Consider the following 17,816-nt stretch of genomic DNA (forward strand, 5'->3'; position numbering starts at 1 on the left):
TGTTGTTGATAAGTTCCAGAGTACTTGCTACCTGAAAAAGCAAATTTCTTAATAGGGCAGGCCGGTTAATATTCGTTCTATCTGTGTCATCCTCTATGCCTATTTATGCCATGCAAAGAATCAAGCTCCCAATGCGTATTTGTCATTCTCTGGATAAACTAAATAGGAATTTCTTATGGGAAGTTACTTGGGGGGGGGAAAGGAAAAAGGTGAACCTTAAAATGGGATACCACTTGCAAGTCAATGGTGGCTTGAAGATCAAGATGAACCTGCGAGATGAATCAGGCTGTGTTGGCCAAGGCTGGTTGGAGAACAGCGTAATTTGACTCGGGGCTGTGGTATGCTATGATTCAAGCATATATGAAGACCCTATTCTATTCTAGATTCTCAGGTGCCTAGTGTTTGCTCCAGTACTAGAAGTATTGATCGATCTGGAGCGTAATATGACCCCTAATGGTACTCTGTTAGGAGTCAGAACTATGAGATTATGTAAACATAAATAGATCAACAACTATGTATTGATTCATGAGGCCCTTGATCTAGACAATGTTAACCTGGAGGCTGAGTTTTGTGACTTGTGGAATGACAAAGTTGAGCTCTTATCTCCTACTGAAATTGTGAGTCAAGTTCTCTCTATTCCCCCTGGTTTTCAGGGTTTAGGGTTGTGGCATAGATGTTCTAATTTGGGGTAATACTCCTGATGGTCACTAATCTGATCCCCAGAACTCTCAGACTGAGTCTCACTGATTGGAAGCTTGCTGTCCTCCGCAAGCTAAAATCATTTACATGGCTTTTACGCAAGGAAATTTACTCACTGAACTCCAAAGGTTATGAAGGAAGTTTCAACCCTGATCCAATTGTGCTTTATGCTCTGGTAAACAAGAATCTTTTTTACAGCTTCTAAACAATAAAACCAAATCCGGGGCTATCGGGGCTGGAAGCTCTTGTCCTAGTCGAATTAAAACTGCTTTCAACTTGGATTGGCAAGGATGGCTTCTAGTAACCTGCATTACACTAAGAACCCCTAGAATCCTAGCTCCAGTATCAATGCTGCTATTGGTGAATTGAAGCAGACTCATTCTGCTAGTACTTTAGTCTTGTTTAAGACTAGGACTTGGAGTACACCTAAAGCAGAATGGCTAAACCTTAAAGTTGATGGTTCAGGTCTCCTCGGTCTGTCCTTACTAGGGTTGGCAGTTTGTTGAGGGTTGAATTCTGGCTTTATTGCTAGTTTGGGCACAGGGCAAGTGCTTGATGCTGAGGCCTGAAGCATGACGGTAGGATTAAAAATACTAAAGAGAACACTGGGAAAAAGAAAAAAAGGGTAGCCGGGGCCACAATAACCTAGGGATAGGAAAGGAAAAACTAATGGGATAGCAAAAGTTCATCTGTGCCAAAAGGTACCAAGACCATAAAAGCTTCCTTCTAGTAATCGTTAGACATCAGAATGAACGTTTCTTCATGTAAATGTGAAAAGAGCCTACAAAATGCTGCATACAAGTTAAGGTACAAAGGATTCACTTATATACATGGTACAGGACAATATGATCTTCACACCAATCTCTCAGGTGTGCATGTGCATTTCAGTTTGTACCCAAGAAAAGCTTAGAGGTGGCTTCAAGTTTGAGACGGCTGCTGGATGGGAGCGCAATTGTGAGTTGTTCAACAGGTCCTTGCTCGCTTACTCTTGTTTTCTCCTAGAATGGTTTCCTCGGTGTAGGTGCTCGGTTCTCCATAGATTGTAATCTTTGTTTAAGATGAAAAACTTCAACCTGCATACATGAAATAAACAGTCACATTAATAAGAGCTTCCATAACAAATGCAAGTGTTAATGTAAACAGCCAGCCAATTTCATCCTTTTTCAAAGCCATACCTGTAGTTGGAATGCCCTTGCTCGCTCTCCAGCGAGGACTCCTCTAGTTGAATGCAGCTCCTATATTCAATATTCAATAGCCAAAATTGGTTTGTCAAAACAAATCTTTCATGTAATATAGTTATAACTTGGCTATAAGATTACTGCATCAAAATGCAGCATTTAGAAATTAGAATACCTTTTGGGTATCATCCAAAACAGCCTTGAGGAAAGCCACATCATGCTCAAGCCTCACATTGTCAGAATGAACAATACTTGACATGTTGTTAACCTCTTCTTGAGCTAGTTCTACACCAGCTAGCTTGTCCTTCAGTAACTCTATCTCCTTCCCAGAGTCTGCTAATTTTCTCTCAATCTCCTGTCGGCTCTTGAGAGCAGAGGATAAGTTTTTCTCTGCAGCTTCTCGACTGGCCAATGCAGCAGCCAACTGTCCTTCTAAAACCCCATTCTTTCTTATTAGTTTCTCGTAATATTGGTACATACTTGAAGGCGCTGATAGTGATCCTGGTTTACTATCACTTTCTGGATATATTGAATCACTGTTATCAACCGGAAAGTTCCCAAGTCCATGGTTGTGGGTATTTGAGTTTTCGAACTCATATGCAGAGACCATCTCCTCTGAGTAAAGTCTACCTCCATGTATGTTAGTTTGTACTGCAGAATCAGATTGACTTTTCTTCTTTTCTGAGGGCTGAAATCAACACAATATCAAATCATTATGTCAACATATACTAAGGAACAGAATGATACCTGAACTGAGAAGTTCCAATGTTCTTTTTTTTTTCCCAATCATATAAGCTTCAACTTAAAGTTCAACCTTTGGTATTTTTTTTGGCTGAACTTTGGATCACGATGATTATATAAATCAGGCAGTCAATAAACAAAAATTCTGCAATTTACCTGCAAGAGAGAACTTTCATCTTCTGAACCCTTTGTCACCTTAACAGCAGTGTTGTATTCTTCGTCATTATGAAATTGTTTCCTAAGTGAGACGTTACCAGAAACAGGATTTGGATCGACAAGCAAGGACTCTGACAAAGATTTTCTTCCAGAACCATGTTGTTCAATTGCAGATGCCAGATTTTGTCTAGCTGAATTGACTGAGCGCTGGGAAGAACCATTAGTTAGTTGACTAGCCAAGCCATTGGTTGATGGGCGTTTTTCAGGCATCAAAGTTCCAGGTCCTTTGTTGGGAAAAGATCGACGACTCGTGGATAATTCATTCTTTTCCATGGTTAGTACTTCAACCTATCACAAAACATTAGACGGCAATAAGGCACAAGTCTAATGAGAAAAAAAGAATCAACTAAAAAAAAAATGACTTCTTAAAAACCTGATTTGATGGCTCCTTTCTGGATCCCCCAAAAGCAACAAGAAAATCCTTTTCTTTGTGCTGCACATGCTCTAGGCTGAAACCCTGAGAATACAACATGAGAACAATGCTTAAGGTAAGATAAAAAGAATTATGTTTATGCCATCACAGGGATGTTGCAACCAGCTAATCTATTATGTATGCTAACTGATATATTTGTACACACCTTATTCGTAGTGATTGTAGAAGGAGGCGATGCAATGGCCAATGACCACTCAAGTTTCAAAACATCAAAGATCAAAGTCTCCGCATGTCCTGGAAAGATTAGGAAACCAAAATGCATAATTCACATCAAAATTAATCAATTCACTTCAAGAATTAATTTCTTCTTTTGTTGAAAGATTGTTCAGAGAATTCCTTTTTTTTTCTTCAATCAAATTCAAGGTTTGGAGATGACACTTTCATGCATGGAATTATAGAAATATTCCAAAAATCTCAACCATGTCTAAGTTAAGAGGCTTACGTTTTTTTCTGCTTCCACCACCAACGATATACCATTTGGTTCCACATAAGACCCCACAGCAACCAGCTCTAGGTGATGGATGGAAACCTCGCTTCTTTATTCTTGACCATACCATCTGAGGAAAAAGCCCATCGGTATATCACAAATAAGAGTTTAATTCTCATCTATAAAAGTTGACATGTTTGGCCACACAATCCAGTATTATAGAAAGTGTAAGAATGACAGAGCATTCGCTCACCGTTTCAAAGTCAAGTGAATACAAATCATTCAAAGTCCTGGATTTTGACGTGCCTCCAAATATAAAAAGAGTTTTGTCATCAAAAAGAGCTGCCACATGGTTGGACCTCGGAGATGGTCCTGTTCCTCTGCACGTATATCAACATATAAAGACATTTAAAATGACATAAAAAGAAACGTTAACATTTTTCTGGCCATGTAAAGAAGAAAGGTCTCAACCAAATAAGAAGCAACCATAAAAAAGGTGAGATTGTTATGTTTGGGTTCCATCAGAGAACAATATCAACAAATTACACAGGGCATAGCAAAAATCACTCACGTGCAATGAAGAGGTAGCCATGTTAATGACTTCAGATCAAACATATGTAGATCATGCAGTTTCCTTCTTTTAGCATCTTCACCACCAAAAAGGATTAATACAGAACTTGCCCTGACTACAGTGTGACCAGTACGAGCAACCTGCAATGTATAAGATATGGGGGAAAGACTGCCTATCATTATATTTTGATGATCTATTAAATTTTCATCGGGTGACTGATTTTCAGTTCCAGGTAAATCAAGGATATTGTAAGGAGTGTACAATTTAGGTGATGAACGTTTTCTTAATTTCTTAACCAATTGGTACCAGAATTTAAACTTGAGTAGTCATGTTATAATTTCTGTAAGTGTAAGGTCTAAGTCAAAACACCAATTCATTGGAGAAAAGAAGAGGAAGAAAAAGTACCGGTATATCACCCTTTGCTTCCATATGAGACCAGCATTCTGTCTCAGTGTCAAATGCCCAAACTGCATAAATGCAAGAACTGGAATAATTTCATATATGCACAAGCCAAACGTGATTACTTCATAAGCTTTAAAGACCGGAATGTTAACCTGAAATTTTGTCACTCCCAGGTTCGGTCTTTCCTCCAACCAGGAGTGCCTTTTTCCCCCAGGAAACCTAGAAAAGAAAGAGTAGAACTTTCAAAGGTAAACCAACCTGATTTACCTAGACCTAAGTTATGTATGGAAACCTTTTTATAGTCCAAGTCTACAGGAAAAAAAAAACAACCTATTTATGGTATTCTTTCAAAGTTTAAGACCTAAGTTTGAAAGCTAGCTATAAATTCCAATCTGTATGTGTCTTGATATCCAATGTCTTTCAGAGGAAGGAACTCTACTCTAGAACGAAATGCAAACCAAACATGAGATAACTATAAGATTGTACCAGTCTGTGGCCCTTGCATGCAGGGATCTTTAAGGGCAGACTACTTGGTGACAAGTAAAGCTTTGATGAAGCTGTGTTCCACGTAAAACTGTCAAAATTGAGCACCTGAAAATAGAAACGGCAGCATAATGATTTGCAACATGAATCTGCATTAATGTAGTTATCAAATAAATGTGAAGATCTACATAATCATCAAATAAATGACGAAGAATCATTATCCTACCTGTACATCATCTAGCAGTTCACTCCCAGTTTCACCACCAACCACTATCATCTTATTCCCAATTACAGCCGCCGCATGCTGTTTTTGGAAAATAAAAAACAAGGGTTAAGCTATCAGCACCACTATAAACACAGATCAACCGAATCCATTTACCATATGAAGTAACTATACAAGTAAAAATCAATAGAAATTTACATTGAAGCGGGGCGTAGGCTTGTCTCCAGAAATTGACAACACCATCCAATTCTCAGAGCTCCCCATTGTGGAATTACTAATCTCAGGAGCAGAAGACGGACACTGGCAATCGAGCTCATCAGAAATACTACTTGCCGGCGCATCAGAGTCATTCTGACAAATCAAAATGAGCTCAGCTCAGAGCAGGGACTCATTGACATTCAATCTCAAACCCAAATGTAAAACAACCAAAGAAAATGCCTTACATTGGAGCTGTTATTTCGTTTCGGCTGTCTTATGGGGCTTCTAGTTCCCTGAGTAGAATCTGAGAGCTGGACTTTCAATCTAAATCAACACAAATCATTACAAATTCTATCACAATCTGATTCTAAAAAAATCCTTCATCATAATTTATAAGAAAATTTCAACTTCCACTACACACATTCAGCTTCTTACTGAATACAAAAACACTACCACTGACACAGAAGATTGGACTCACAAAATCAATGAAGGGCATACAACGTTTTCTAAAAGCAATATAATAAATAAATATGAAAATTTAATAGCTCAAATAAGACAAACTCACCGTCCAATCTTCATGCGTTTGCGAGAAAAACCAAACATTTTGGAGAACCAACAACTTCAACAGCACCAATGAAGTCTCTATTACCCTAAACAAGCACCAAACATCAACTGACTGGCCTAAAACTCCTTAAATTTCAGACAGAAAGCTACATTCTTTGAGATTAGAACCACAAACCCATGAATTTCTTGAAGCAGTAAAGTCAGAAAAAAACCAAGATTTTTAGTGGGTACGAGAAATTTTACTTACCTTAAACTTTGGTGGCCGAGAAAAAACCAAGGAAACTGAGAAGACTGAGAGAGAATGACGAGCGGCCCAGTTAGCTAGAGTGAGCTGGAAGCCTGAAACTAGTGCAAGTAGAAGCCGAGGTTGTCTTGTAATGCATTGTAGGAAATTTTTGTCTCTTTTCGTTAAAACCATAAAATGAAAACTACTGAACTGTAAGAAAAATAATACTTGTGAGTTCTGAATGACCGTTGGGTCAGAGCGGGGTTTAAGCATTCGAGGTAGAGAGGAGAGCGGACATTTATTGCGTGCGGCAGTGGGGTCTGCTGGGATTTGTATATCATTGAGTTGGGAGTTGGAACTTTCAGCGGAAAGATCAAATCTCTGTTTTATCCACGTTTTCCTTCAAGATTTCCGAACATTTTTTTGTTTCTCTTTTGTTTTTGAGAAGAACTCTTTTGTTATATATATACTAGCATTTCTCTACACATGCTCTGCATGTAGAAGTATTTTTCTTTTCAGAATAAATAAAATAAAAAAATAATGGATGAAAACATTTTATTGCAGAGAGAAGTTAGTGGGAGAAAAAAGTGGAATTTGTGGGATTTATTTTGTTTATTTTTGTTAATAAAAATATAATTTCCAATTGTCATAATGGCCCTTGTGATTTAATTAATTCTCAAAGTTTTTAAATGTTTTAGGGTCATTTCTGTCAAAATTTTCAATTTTGGCTAACAAAACCTCTTCTCTTAATAATAGTATAGATATATAGAGAAAAATTTAAGGAATATGATGTTATATAGACTACCATTATAAAAAATTTATAATGGTAACTCCGGTTTTAAACTCAACCTAAAAACCTTAGAGCATCTCCAACAGAATACTTATTTAAAAAAAAAATTGAAATTTAACTAATTTTAGGCTAAGTTTGATCTCCAGCAGACTAGCTAAACAAAAGCTAAATTTAGCTTTAGCTAAAAGACCTAGCTATATTTAGCTAGAGAAAAGAGAAATTTAACTAAAAGTTAAATTTAACTTGAGATTTAGGTATTTTGCTGGAGCATAACTCAAGATTCAACTAGCTATATTCTAATTTTAGCTACTTTTAGCTATGAAGATAGCTATCACTGTTGGAGATGCTCTTACATACAGTTAATAACTCCGTTAATACTTATGCGACATGGCATATTTTTATGTATTCTTCTTTGAGCAAGCTCCACTACTCTTCCTCCACTCTCATCTACTATCATTTGTCACAAATTCAATAACAGTAGCCATTTTTCTAGGTTTTTGAGGAGATTGAGACGCATAAAGAGAAACACATGTTGGAAAAGAAAGATCTCACATTAAAAAAGTGACATACAAAAATGTAAATTATAAGTGGATGGCTGACATGTATCGAGACCTTTTGTGATTAAAACTCAATACTTCATGGGTGGTTAAGTTGTGACCATTGTACCGACATTGTGAGTCACATGTCATGTATGTCGCTGTTTAACATGATATCAGAGCAAATCCCTCTTCAATAAGATCAAAACGATTTGTGGGTCGATGCCTTTACTATTTTCATCTCAACCTTTATCAATTTGATTGAGTTTCCTTTACTCACCTTCTAGAAATTCCTTAAACTTTTATCTTTGAAACATGGAGGTGTAGAGAATGGCTGAAGATTTGGAATTTTTGATGGAGACGAGTTGCAAAACGCGCGCACACATAGAGAGAGAGATTTCAAAAAGATTAAATTAACCTCTTTTTTTTTTTGAAGTAAGGATAATTTTATTGATAAAAGCGCATGCCAAGAAGGTCATTACATACCCACCCGCTGTCACATACTGATGGACAGAACAAGGCTTCGTGGGAGAGCCACAGTGGTACATAGGATAGACCTACTATATTAGAACTTACCGCTCACTTATTTAAAGTGAGCCTATCACTATGTCAAACAATTGCATAGTTTATAGGCTTTACAACCATACAAAAACCTATATCTTCTCCTTGCCCTTTAAGCTAGGGCTAGGAGGTTTACCTGAAAACAGAACACTCAGGACATCTTCAGCAGGAACTTTCTTTGCTTTAGGAGGATTTTTGTTTTTGGCTCCCAAAGGTCTTCCTCTCTTCTTTTTTTTCCACTAGGAAGCTCTATTTGGACAGGTTTGGGCATCATTACCTCTGCAGGCACCAACATACCACCTGGTGTCTCTACTAAACCCAGATATTTTGCACTGAACTTGGTAGGGAATTCAAACATTTTTACCTTCTTGGAGGGAGCAATAGGGCTTGTTTTGCCCTCCAGGAAATCAGACATCAAAAATTGGAGCTTTTTAAGGAAATGACCGGTCTCTCTTTGCTTGCAGGTCGGTGTCCACGGGTACCAAAGTCAACTCATTGCTGTCCGTCGCCTGTCTTTTTTCTGCACTACGAATAACAATAGGTTTGCGTACCCTACTTGTCTCAGCTCCTCCAAACAAAGACCTTCCAATCGGCGGAAGAATAGGGGTAGTGAGACCTTGGAAGTGAAACATTCCATTCTTGAATTGATTTCTTGAAAACCCTAAAAATGAGCCATTGAGCTCTAGTTTTCTTGCCGCCGGTGATGGGGTAGTAGTGACCGGTGGAGTTGCAGTTTCACCATTGCATGCTTCTCCCTCATGATACATACGCTGACATGTCTTGCATTTGCCCACGAGGTTTTCAAAGAAGAAGTGAACCTCTTGCTCAATCCCTTTGGCGAACTTTAGGGTTTTTTGCATGAAAAAAGGTTTCGAAATTGCATGTGAAACCCTAACCCTAATCTCTCCAGTTGCATCAAAAAGCTTTTGGTCCAATTCAATGAATTTACCTGCAACAGTAGCAACATTTGCAATAGTATTCCTTTGTTCATATGCTGGCGCGACATATTTGTGATGTGAACCCAAAAGAATAAATCCTCCATCTCCACAGATCACAGAGATGATACTCCATCATATGGCTACATAACAACCAAAGCACTATTGAAACTCCATGGACCACTCATCAATACCTTGTTTCTATCTCCTCGAAGGTCAAAGGAGAAAAGAAAACGATCCAGAGATTGCTGTTGAACATTATAGCCCTTATTCAGCACCCAAATTCAGCGAAAATGTCTTTTCAAATCTGCAGCATTCGTTGGCTTTAGTGTCAGAGGCTGTGCCAGAAGATACGACTGGGAATTTCGCTGTGCTCCCCCCTCTACCATGGAAGAGATGTCCACGACCTCATTGGTGGTGGAAATTTGGTTGATGGATGCTACTTCCATCACCATATTTTGATTCTCCTACAAAATCACACAAATACAATATAATTTAATAATAAATAATTATCATTATTTTATTGTCATATAGATTAAAATAACAAGAATTATAAGACTTATCTCTTGAATTTGTAGGCTTCCAAGGAACACATCATTCGAAAAGCGTTTAAGGTTGAGGCGTGTAAACACTGCCCTTAAAAGTAGATTTCGCCCCTCAAAGACAATATCTCAGTGTAGCAGGTTTGTAGCGCCCTACCCTCCAGGATACAACAACCGTTAATCCTTGTAAGCGTACACTTGCAAACTTGGATCCTAGAATTGCTTAATTCTTTCCTTTGGCAAAACGTAAAAAAGTAAAACTCTCAAAACTTTACGACAAAAAATAATGAGAGAGAGAGAAAGAGAGAGAGACTGATTTTGAAAGAGATGACGAAAGATAAAGAATATGTGTCGCCATGGAGCAAGTGGTGTTTTGGCTTATAAAGGAGTTGCTAGCTAGTATAATTATACAAATCATAAAGAGATTGAATGATAATAGAGGGGGTTACAAAATTGGTAAACAATATAACCCCCATGTATGAAACAATTATATATAAGATAGGTTATGATCATGGTAAATATATATTAATAAATATTTAAAAAAACCTCTATGAAACCCTACAGCTTTGCGGCGGCGAAGGCATCTCCAGCCTGGTCCGGTGGCTCTCCGGCGTCTCCCTGACGTCGTGGGGATGCTGCCGGACGGGCGACACATGGTCTAGCCCTATGGGGTCTTTGCTTGAGGTTTTGATGGTGGTAGCTGTACCTATTCGGATCGAGGCAGCTTGGGGCTGGAGGTTCATGACGAGGAGGCGGCTGGTTTTCACTCCTGAAGGCGACAGCTAGTTTTTTCGCTCCAGACGTCGGCGTTTGTGCGGCCCTTGCCGGGTTTCGAATGGTTTCGAACTGTGGTGTAGATCGTACCTCGCTTCTGGGTTGGGAGCGAGATCGGAAGCGATGGCGTTAGGCGGTGATGGCTTCGGGCGGCGATGGCGTCGTGAAGCTCAACGACTTTGCGCTGTGGAGAGATGATGGGCTGGGCTTCACTGTTGGGCCTTGGCTGCATATCCTGTAGGGCTGCGGTTTATAGGCCCGGGCCTTCACTTTGTCTTTGGGCTAAGTGTTGGTCCTAGGGCTACTATTGGGTCTGTTTTGGCCTCCAAATTAGATAGAATTTTTTCTTTCTAAGTTATACCCTATTTTTTTTAGGGACCTATGCAGTTTTGTTTTGTTTTTGTGCCTATTTACTATGTATATTCATAATTCATAGGCTTGCTGAATAAGTGAGCACTGGTTGTCTAATGGGTGGTGCTAGCATACCACGTCCTAAACTTGCCTTAGAGTTGGCAAGGGAATGTATGTATCCGTGTCATTCTGGCTTGAGATGAATGAATGATTTGGTTAAAAAAAAAAAAAGATAAATATATATTAATATGAGTCCATTCTTAATTTATAATCCCCAATAAATGCTCTACAAAAAAACGGAAATTCACAACTCTAAAACTTAAGTTGACGCATTTAGAAAATAAGGCAAATACTTTCCACCAAATAGTTGTGTATTTTGAAATATCAACTAAAATTCCAACAATTGGTAGCGATAGCAAGAGAGGTAGCAAAGCTTTTGGTAACGAATCAATGTTGGACATGGTAAATATGATAAATATGAAGGGAGGTCTGGAGATTTGTGATACAGGATCAAGATCTGTGGGGGAAGGGATCGGAAAATGATGGCAAAACGGCGACAACGTGGTCGACGTTATGCTAGGGTTTTTAGTGCGGCAGGGGAGGCTGCTTAGGGTTTTTTTTTTCCAAATGCTATAGCAATTTCAAGATTAAATTAAGAGTTAATTACTGTTTACTCCCTATACTTATAGGGTTTCGTTGTTTCAGTCCCTGACATTCGAATTTCACCTAAAAAATCCCTAAACTCTCAATTTCCTCCCAATTGGTCCCTGCCGTCAACTTTCCGTCAAAGACCCCGTTATTTTGCTGACGTGGCATTAATTTTACGCTAAAATGTCTATTATACCCTTATTTACTCCTTTTTTTAATTTTTTTTTCTTTTCTCCTTTTTTTTTTAGTCTTTTTCTTTTTCTTTTTCTTTTTACCTCTTCCTTCTTTTATTTTTTTATTTTTAATTTTCTCTCTCTCTCTCTCTCTCTCTTTTTCTTTCTTTTAGTTTTTACCTTTTCTTCGTCCAACTCTCTCTCCTCCTTCTACACCTGCGACCGACTCCGGCTTCCGCGTCTACACCTGCGACCCCATCGATCCAGGACTTGAGGCTGAGGGGCTGCTCCGACCCTGAATCAGCGTAGGACGGCCCGGATTCATGAGTCCCGATCCAGAACTCGGCGTAGGGCTTGACCGGGTCGATGTCTGACCCGGAATTGAGAGCGAAGAGCCTGGCGACCTTGGAATTGTGGCCGAGAATGCCCCAGTCGTAATTCTTGACGGAGCAGCGGAGCCGGATGGGCCTTCGCTTCTTCTTCATGGTGTTCTGCCACGGCTCCATTAGCTACCTCATTTCGATGCAGATGAAGGGCGATGAATAAATAATGATTTCCCCGAATTGCAGGAGGAGAGAGAGGGATTGAAGGGAGGAAAATGGGATTCTGTCGGTGGCGGAATGCGAAGGGTGAAGCTGACAAGAGCCGATCGTCAAAAGTGTCAACGTCGCTCCGGTGGGGTCTTTGTCTCTTTGCTGGGTATATATTTTGCCCCGAATGTTTGTTTTGTTTTGGTTTAATTATTCAATCTGGGTTGAATATCCATTCTTTAGGTTATTGATGGGTCCTGTCTCTTGAATATCCATTCCTAATGTTCTGCTACTCTTTTGGACTGTCGGCGGCCATAGTCACTTGAACCTCATTCAGTTCTGCAAGGAGTAGCTCTGCTGCTCTTTTGGATTTTCTAGTCTCTTGCTCAGAAGAAGCTACATCTGCGCGCAAATCAAAGCACATTTTCCCCATCTTAATATCTGAAGTTCTGTTCATACTCTGCAATTTTAACTTGCCCCATCTTAATCTCTGAAATTGGGCAAATGGTTTTTTGTGGGATTTGAATTTTGGGGAAAAAAAATTGGATGGAGAGTGCATCGAAGGTCTAGGCTGAAATCTGGGTGAAGAATCAAGCCGAGAAGAATAGGGATTCATGAATCCAATGAATTGGGAATTTTGGGTTCGTGTAATTGTACCTAAGATGCTGTAGTTCTCGTTGTTTCTGTTGTTAATCGGCCTTCGATGGAATCATGGAAATCGAAGACCTGAATTATAGAGGAAAGCCTGTAAGGGATGAGGGCAATGGGTCTTCTTGTTGTTGATGTTTAAGGGATGATGAGGATGGTGATGAGAGGGCGAGCGTACGGAAGCTTAGAGATATAGATGGAGTAATGTATGTGAATCTTGATTTGGAATGAAGTTGCAGACGAACTGGAAGTGCTGATGGGTGGGAGGGTAGAAGAAATTGATTAAACAAAATAAAGGTAAATCAAAAGAGAGAAATTTTTTTTTTTTTTTTTTTAAAGTAACTGAGGGTAAAATAGACATTTTAGAGTGTCAGAAATGCCACGTCAGCAATTTAAGAGAGATTTTGACGGAAAATTGACGGTAAGGACCTATTGTGTGAAAATTGAGAGTTTAGGGAGTATCTGAGTGAAATTGAAAAGTGAGGGACTGAAACGTCGAGACCCTATAAGTATAGGGAGTAAACAGTCACTACAACAAATCTGGGCTTTTACCGCCTAAAATTTACGGCGTGCGTTGACCGCGCGCCGTAAAAGACCAACGAGGCAAGTCTTTTACGGCGTGCTATGAATGTATGCCGTAAATAAGGTGTTCGTGTTGGTCTTTTACGGCGTGCTATTTATGCGCACCGTAAAAGGCTTCTCTTATAAGTCTTTCACGGCGTGCTTTTATTGCATGCCATAAATGTTATTTTACATTTACGGCATCCTTATAATGTGCGCCGTAAATAAGGTTAATAATTTTGAGATCCCGCTTATTTTTTTTTTTGGCTAAATTCTAATTTCCCACCCAACACGCCTGACAAAGTCACAAAACAGACCCAGACGCTATCAGGCTATCAGCTCTCCCTTCGTCTCTCTTCTCTCTCACCCTTCTTCTCTTAATCCTTGTTCAAACTAATCCAATCATCCAAGGTGGGTGAATAGCTCTGTCTCATCTTCCCAAAACTAAATTAGGGTTTCTTTCTCTCGCTTTACCATCTACCCTCTTCTCTTCATCTTGTCGACGACTATGTGAAGGATTTCTCGTCATCGGTTGTCGCTTCTGTCCGGTAAACACCTCTCCATCTTCCTATCTTTCTATTTATGTGACTCGAGTGCTAAGGTCGTGAAGTTACAATTACAATAGGGAGCTTTGGATAATTGATTTCTGTTGCTTTGATTCAATTATAGGGTTGAGGCTTCTGGGTAAGTGGGTATTAAGGCTTTGGAGTCGATTAATTTCTGTTTGCTTGATAGATTTATATGATTAATTAGGTTATTTGGGTATCAGCTAGTCGCGACTGTGTCTCCAATTTCCATTTATATCCCGAAATAGATTCGTTGCTAGAGTTAAAATCTTTTGCTTCTGTGCTAAGCTTGTTTACATTTCTTGATTTGGTCGAAAATTGGGTCTTGAACCCTTTATTGCTTGTTTTTATTCCGAGCCCATAAGACTGAAAAGCTTTTGATTATGTGCTCAGCTTGTTTACGTTTTCTTGGCCTAACCTTCTTCTCTCCAATTGCTAAATTGCTTCTCCTTCCCTTTCAAAAAAAAAAAAAATTCCTTCTCCTTTTTGTGTGAATTTGTGTTATTAAGTTGATTGGGTTCTTGGTTTCAACTGCTTAGGCTTGAATTTGATGGAATGAATGATTATAGAATTGTATTATCTATGTGATTGCCTCTAATGGAAAATTTATTTCTTTTAGCAATTGGATTCATATATTAGTGGATTATTGACTTGCTTTTCTTGATGATAATGTCATATTGTATTGATTACCATCTGAGAAACCAATTCGTCAATATTGACAATTGGGTGTATGTGTTTTTACTGATGATTGATTGGCTATTTTCTTTATTTGGTGATCTGCATTTTATTTTCCCTTTGTGAAAGAAATTTTGCCTGCAAGTTGGTTTAAGTTAGATATAAATAAGCATGTTAGCACAAGGTGGCCTAATGGATAAGCCTGCACTCTACTGCAAAGGGAGAAGACTCAAATGATTGTTGGTTACTTTTACTTGGGGTTTGACATCACATAACTCATTTCAGTACATGGCATATTCCACCTTCTTTTCAATAATGTTAAGCAAAGGATATCTTAAATGCTGCACCCTGATTTTCCAGTTTTCATATGGTCTTTTGTTTGTGTGAATTGTAGGAACAAGTTAGTATAAGGAGATGAGAACTGTGAACGTACAAGTTGTTTGGGAATCATATGCAGCTCGAATATTAGCCTATGCAGAGGTTTTATGATATATTGGTTTTATCATATGCAGAGGTTTTATTTCTTTCCTAATTTAGTTGGAAGGATGCTTTGCTCAATATTGCATAAATCCATCTCATATTGTCTTTTGAATTAATAGTCTGTTCAATGATATATTGGTGATGCTTTAGCTAATCCACATGGACATGGGAATCATTCCAAACTGAATCTATGCATGCAATCTATTGGTTCAATATATTGCAAGGTTAAATTTTCACTGGGATTTGTCCTGACTTTGTGCTAATATATATATATATATATATATATATATATATAATCTCTTGATTTCTTTTAATGCACATACTTGTTTGCTAGCTAAGGTTTGTTTTTATTGTTTTCATGTATTATGAAAGCAAGTATTATGAGGAGATTGTATTATGTCTTCTGCTTGCAATATAAAGAGGACATTTCAGAGCCCTTTATTGTTTTACCTTTATGTCTTCAACTCTGAAATGACCTCATGAATTGAATTGTTCCAGCATATTGTATTATGTCTTCTGCTTGCTGCATTTTTAGTTCAATATAACCTCTTTATATTGCAAGCCTTATCTTGTATGTTTTGCTTAGTCCTGTCAGAGCACTCTGTTGAATGCTACTTTGAGGGTCGTGACCGCATGAAGTACGCTAAAGAGCATATTGGTGATGATCAATAGTTTCCTATTTGGACCATTCTCGAATACTTCTCAAGTTAGCCAAATGCTTCAAGATGTTCCATTGGTAAGGCTGGTCTCACTATGTCAATTTCTTTGAAAATAGTAAATATGAATTTTGCATTGATTATAAACATTTATTAGTTCGTGCCACATAGCCAAAAAATGTAGACACTTTCTTTAGGATTGTGATATCTAAGTATTTATCTTTTCTGGCAGAGGAACTCAATATATGAGCGTGTAGATTCTTCACTCCACAAAATTCGTGATACGTCGGAGGTAATTTTGTCTTTAAGTCAGCAATTTCGTAGTTGTATGATTTTAAGCTTATGGCTTACAGTCAGTCATCTGCAGGCTGTACAAACTTTTGCTGCTGAGTATCTGAAAACTCCGCTTGGCGAGCCAATGAAGGGCAGGAAGAACAAAACCTCCACTGGGCTATGGGTGGAGAAGTCTTACAAGAAAACCACTAACTTGCCTGAACCTTTCTCACATGAATTAGTTGCTAGATTGGAGAACTTAAATGTAAGTCCTTCCTACTTTTACAGTACATATAACTTAGACTTATGCAGTGTCCCGAACTGATATTCCTTATAGTTCCAAATCAGATATTTGGTCTTTGGGTAAGCAGTGTACATTTGGAAATTTTTTGGAAAATTGATGGCTAAAGGCCTGCTGTTCTTAGCGTAATCATCCCAATTATAAGCACTGCTTCTATTTCTAAAGGCATTGAAGCTTTTCTTGATTAATATTCTTATCTGCAATATGTATTATACTTAACATATTTTTGATCCAATATTTCTCATTGGCCTGCATCTAAATGAAACAGTTGGAGTAATTATTTTCAGAACCGTCAATATATATACATTGAATGGGATGCCTTCTTGAGGTTCTTAACTGAGTTCACAAGGATTTTGTATATGATCAGGTTTTGTACTGCTATGCATAGTTGTTGAGCTTGTAATGCCGTTAAGGATATGTCGTTTTGAATACAGATATCTTACATTTTTGTGTTATGATTAGGTGTTGGTAGAGGGTTCTTGAGCTCATGCTGTTTTAATTGTGTTTAGAGTATCTACCCCAAAGTTTTAATCCAAGCATGGAAAGACGAGAGACAAATGAATTATAGGAAGAATGTCAACAGATGCTTGCTGCATTTCCTAACAAACTCTAAGGAATACCAAAATATCCTTGGTAAGCCTGCTACACGGATCCTCATTTATGGGAAAGTTGTTTTAATTGGATTGGAAACTCATTTTTGTGGTACACACTTAATTAGTTTATGATCTGTCCAATTCACCATATCATTATTCTTTTGGATAAGAATGCACACATCGTAATCTGAAGGGTTTTGCTAATACTTGATATCTCTAATTGATATTGTTGGTTGTTTCATGTTTTTTTTCTTTGCCTGGGCTTTTTGTTAAAGATGGGGCTGGAGAAGTATGACATGACAAAGTTATTTACTTGTGTATTTGCTTCACTTCCAGATGATGTGAAACTTGACAACATACTCAATGAGAAGATGGCTTTAGTTCAACAATTCATTCGACCAGCTTTACTTCAACCCTTTGCTTACTAGAATTTGGGGACGGGGTTAATTGATGGATGTAATGAATTCTACCAATACATTTCCAATTGTTACTTTGTAAATATGATTAATTATAGTGAGGGTAATATGAATATGACATTTGAGCAATATAAATTTTTTTTTTGTTTGAAAAGACCTCATTTACGGCGCGCATAGTGTGCCTTAAAATAGGAATTCAGTCACTCTTTTACGGCGTGCATGGGTATGCCTTAAATAGAAGGTCTTTTACGGCATGCAATGTGGGCCGTAAATGACCTCAATCACATTTGTGGAACCACTTTTATGGCGCGTTAATTGTTCTTTTATGACGCATTTTTGCGCGCCGTAAAAGACATGGGGTCTTTTACGGCGCCAGCATTTACAGCATGCTTTTGTGCGCCGTAAATAGGCTTTTACGGCGTACATGGTGGGCCGTAAAAGACCAT

General features: G+C 38.4%; 2 protein-coding genes across 4 annotated transcripts; one reads left to right on the top strand and one right to left on the bottom strand.

Annotated features, from left to right (window-relative positions):
* Window positions 1-1,407: 1,407 nt before the first annotated feature.
* On the bottom strand, window positions 1,408-6,638 carry LOC133709333 (acyl-CoA-binding domain-containing protein 6). Its single transcript, XM_062135043.1, has 17 exons — window positions 6,383-6,638; window positions 6,137-6,221; window positions 5,817-5,895; window positions 5,572-5,724; window positions 5,377-5,454; window positions 5,154-5,258; window positions 4,820-4,886; window positions 4,671-4,732; window positions 4,266-4,405; window positions 3,948-4,074; window positions 3,710-3,824; window positions 3,413-3,501; window positions 3,208-3,291; window positions 2,775-3,122; window positions 2,053-2,565; window positions 1,875-1,934; window positions 1,408-1,772 (listed from the first exon to the last, which is right to left on the bottom strand). The coding sequence occupies exons 2-17, from the start codon at window positions 6,172-6,174 to the stop codon at window positions 1,698-1,700; spliced, it is 2,133 nt and encodes a 710-aa protein (XP_061991027.1). The 5' UTR covers window positions 6,175-6,221; window positions 6,383-6,638; the 3' UTR covers window positions 1,408-1,697.
* Window positions 6,639-13,917: 7,279 nt separating this feature from the next.
* LOC133707958 (uncharacterized) lies at window positions 13,918-17,376 on the top strand. Of its 3 annotated transcripts, XM_062133416.1 has the most exons (5): window positions 13,918-13,958; window positions 15,718-15,867; window positions 16,020-16,079; window positions 16,155-16,325; window positions 16,824-16,978. In XM_062133416.1, exons 2-5 carry the CDS (start codon window positions 15,793-15,795, stop codon window positions 16,842-16,844), a joined length of 327 nt encoding a protein of 108 aa, XP_061989400.1. In that variant the 5' UTR covers window positions 13,918-13,958; window positions 15,718-15,792; the 3' UTR covers window positions 16,845-16,978. The 3 variants fall into 3 exon arrangements, 2 of the variants coding, with proteins under 2 accessions (XP_061989400.1, XP_061989398.1); XM_062133414.1 differs by lacking the exon at window positions 16,824-16,978 and having other exon boundaries at window positions 16,155-16,701; XR_009845461.1 differs by lacking the exons at window positions 15,718-15,867; window positions 16,020-16,079; window positions 16,155-16,325; window positions 16,824-16,978 and adding exons at window positions 15,046-15,131; window positions 17,291-17,376.
* The last annotated feature ends 440 nt before the right edge of the window (window positions 17,377-17,816 follow it).

Source organism: Rosa rugosa, chromosome 5 (genome assembly GCF_958449725.1).
Source record: "Rosa rugosa chromosome 5, drRosRugo1.1, whole genome shotgun sequence".
Taxonomy (NCBI): Eukaryota; Viridiplantae; Streptophyta; class Magnoliopsida; order Rosales; family Rosaceae; genus Rosa; species Rosa rugosa.

Coding starts and splice junctions, on each gene's coding strand:
- LOC133709333 (XM_062135043.1), bottom strand. CDS start 6,174: ATGTTTGGTTTTTCTCGCAAACGCATGAAGATTGGACG. Junction 5,455..5,571: donor AGCCTACGCCCCGCTTCAAT/GTAAATTTCTAT, acceptor TTCCAAAAACAG/CATGCGGCGGCTGTAATTGG. Junction 3,502..3,709: donor TGGTGGAAGCAGAAAAAAAC/GTAAGCCTCTTA, acceptor TAATCTTTCCAG/GACATGCGGAGACTTTGATC.
- LOC133707958 (XM_062133414.1), top strand. CDS start 15,793: ATGATCAATAGTTTCCTATTTGGACCATTCTCGAATACTTCTCAAGTT. Junction 15,868..16,019: donor TGCTTCAAGATGTTCCATTG/GTAAGGCTGGTC, acceptor CTTTTCTGGCAG/AGGAACTCAATATATGAGCG. Junction 16,080..16,154: donor AAATTCGTGATACGTCGGAG/GTAATTTTGTCT, acceptor AGTCATCTGCAG/GCTGTACAAACTTTTGCTGC.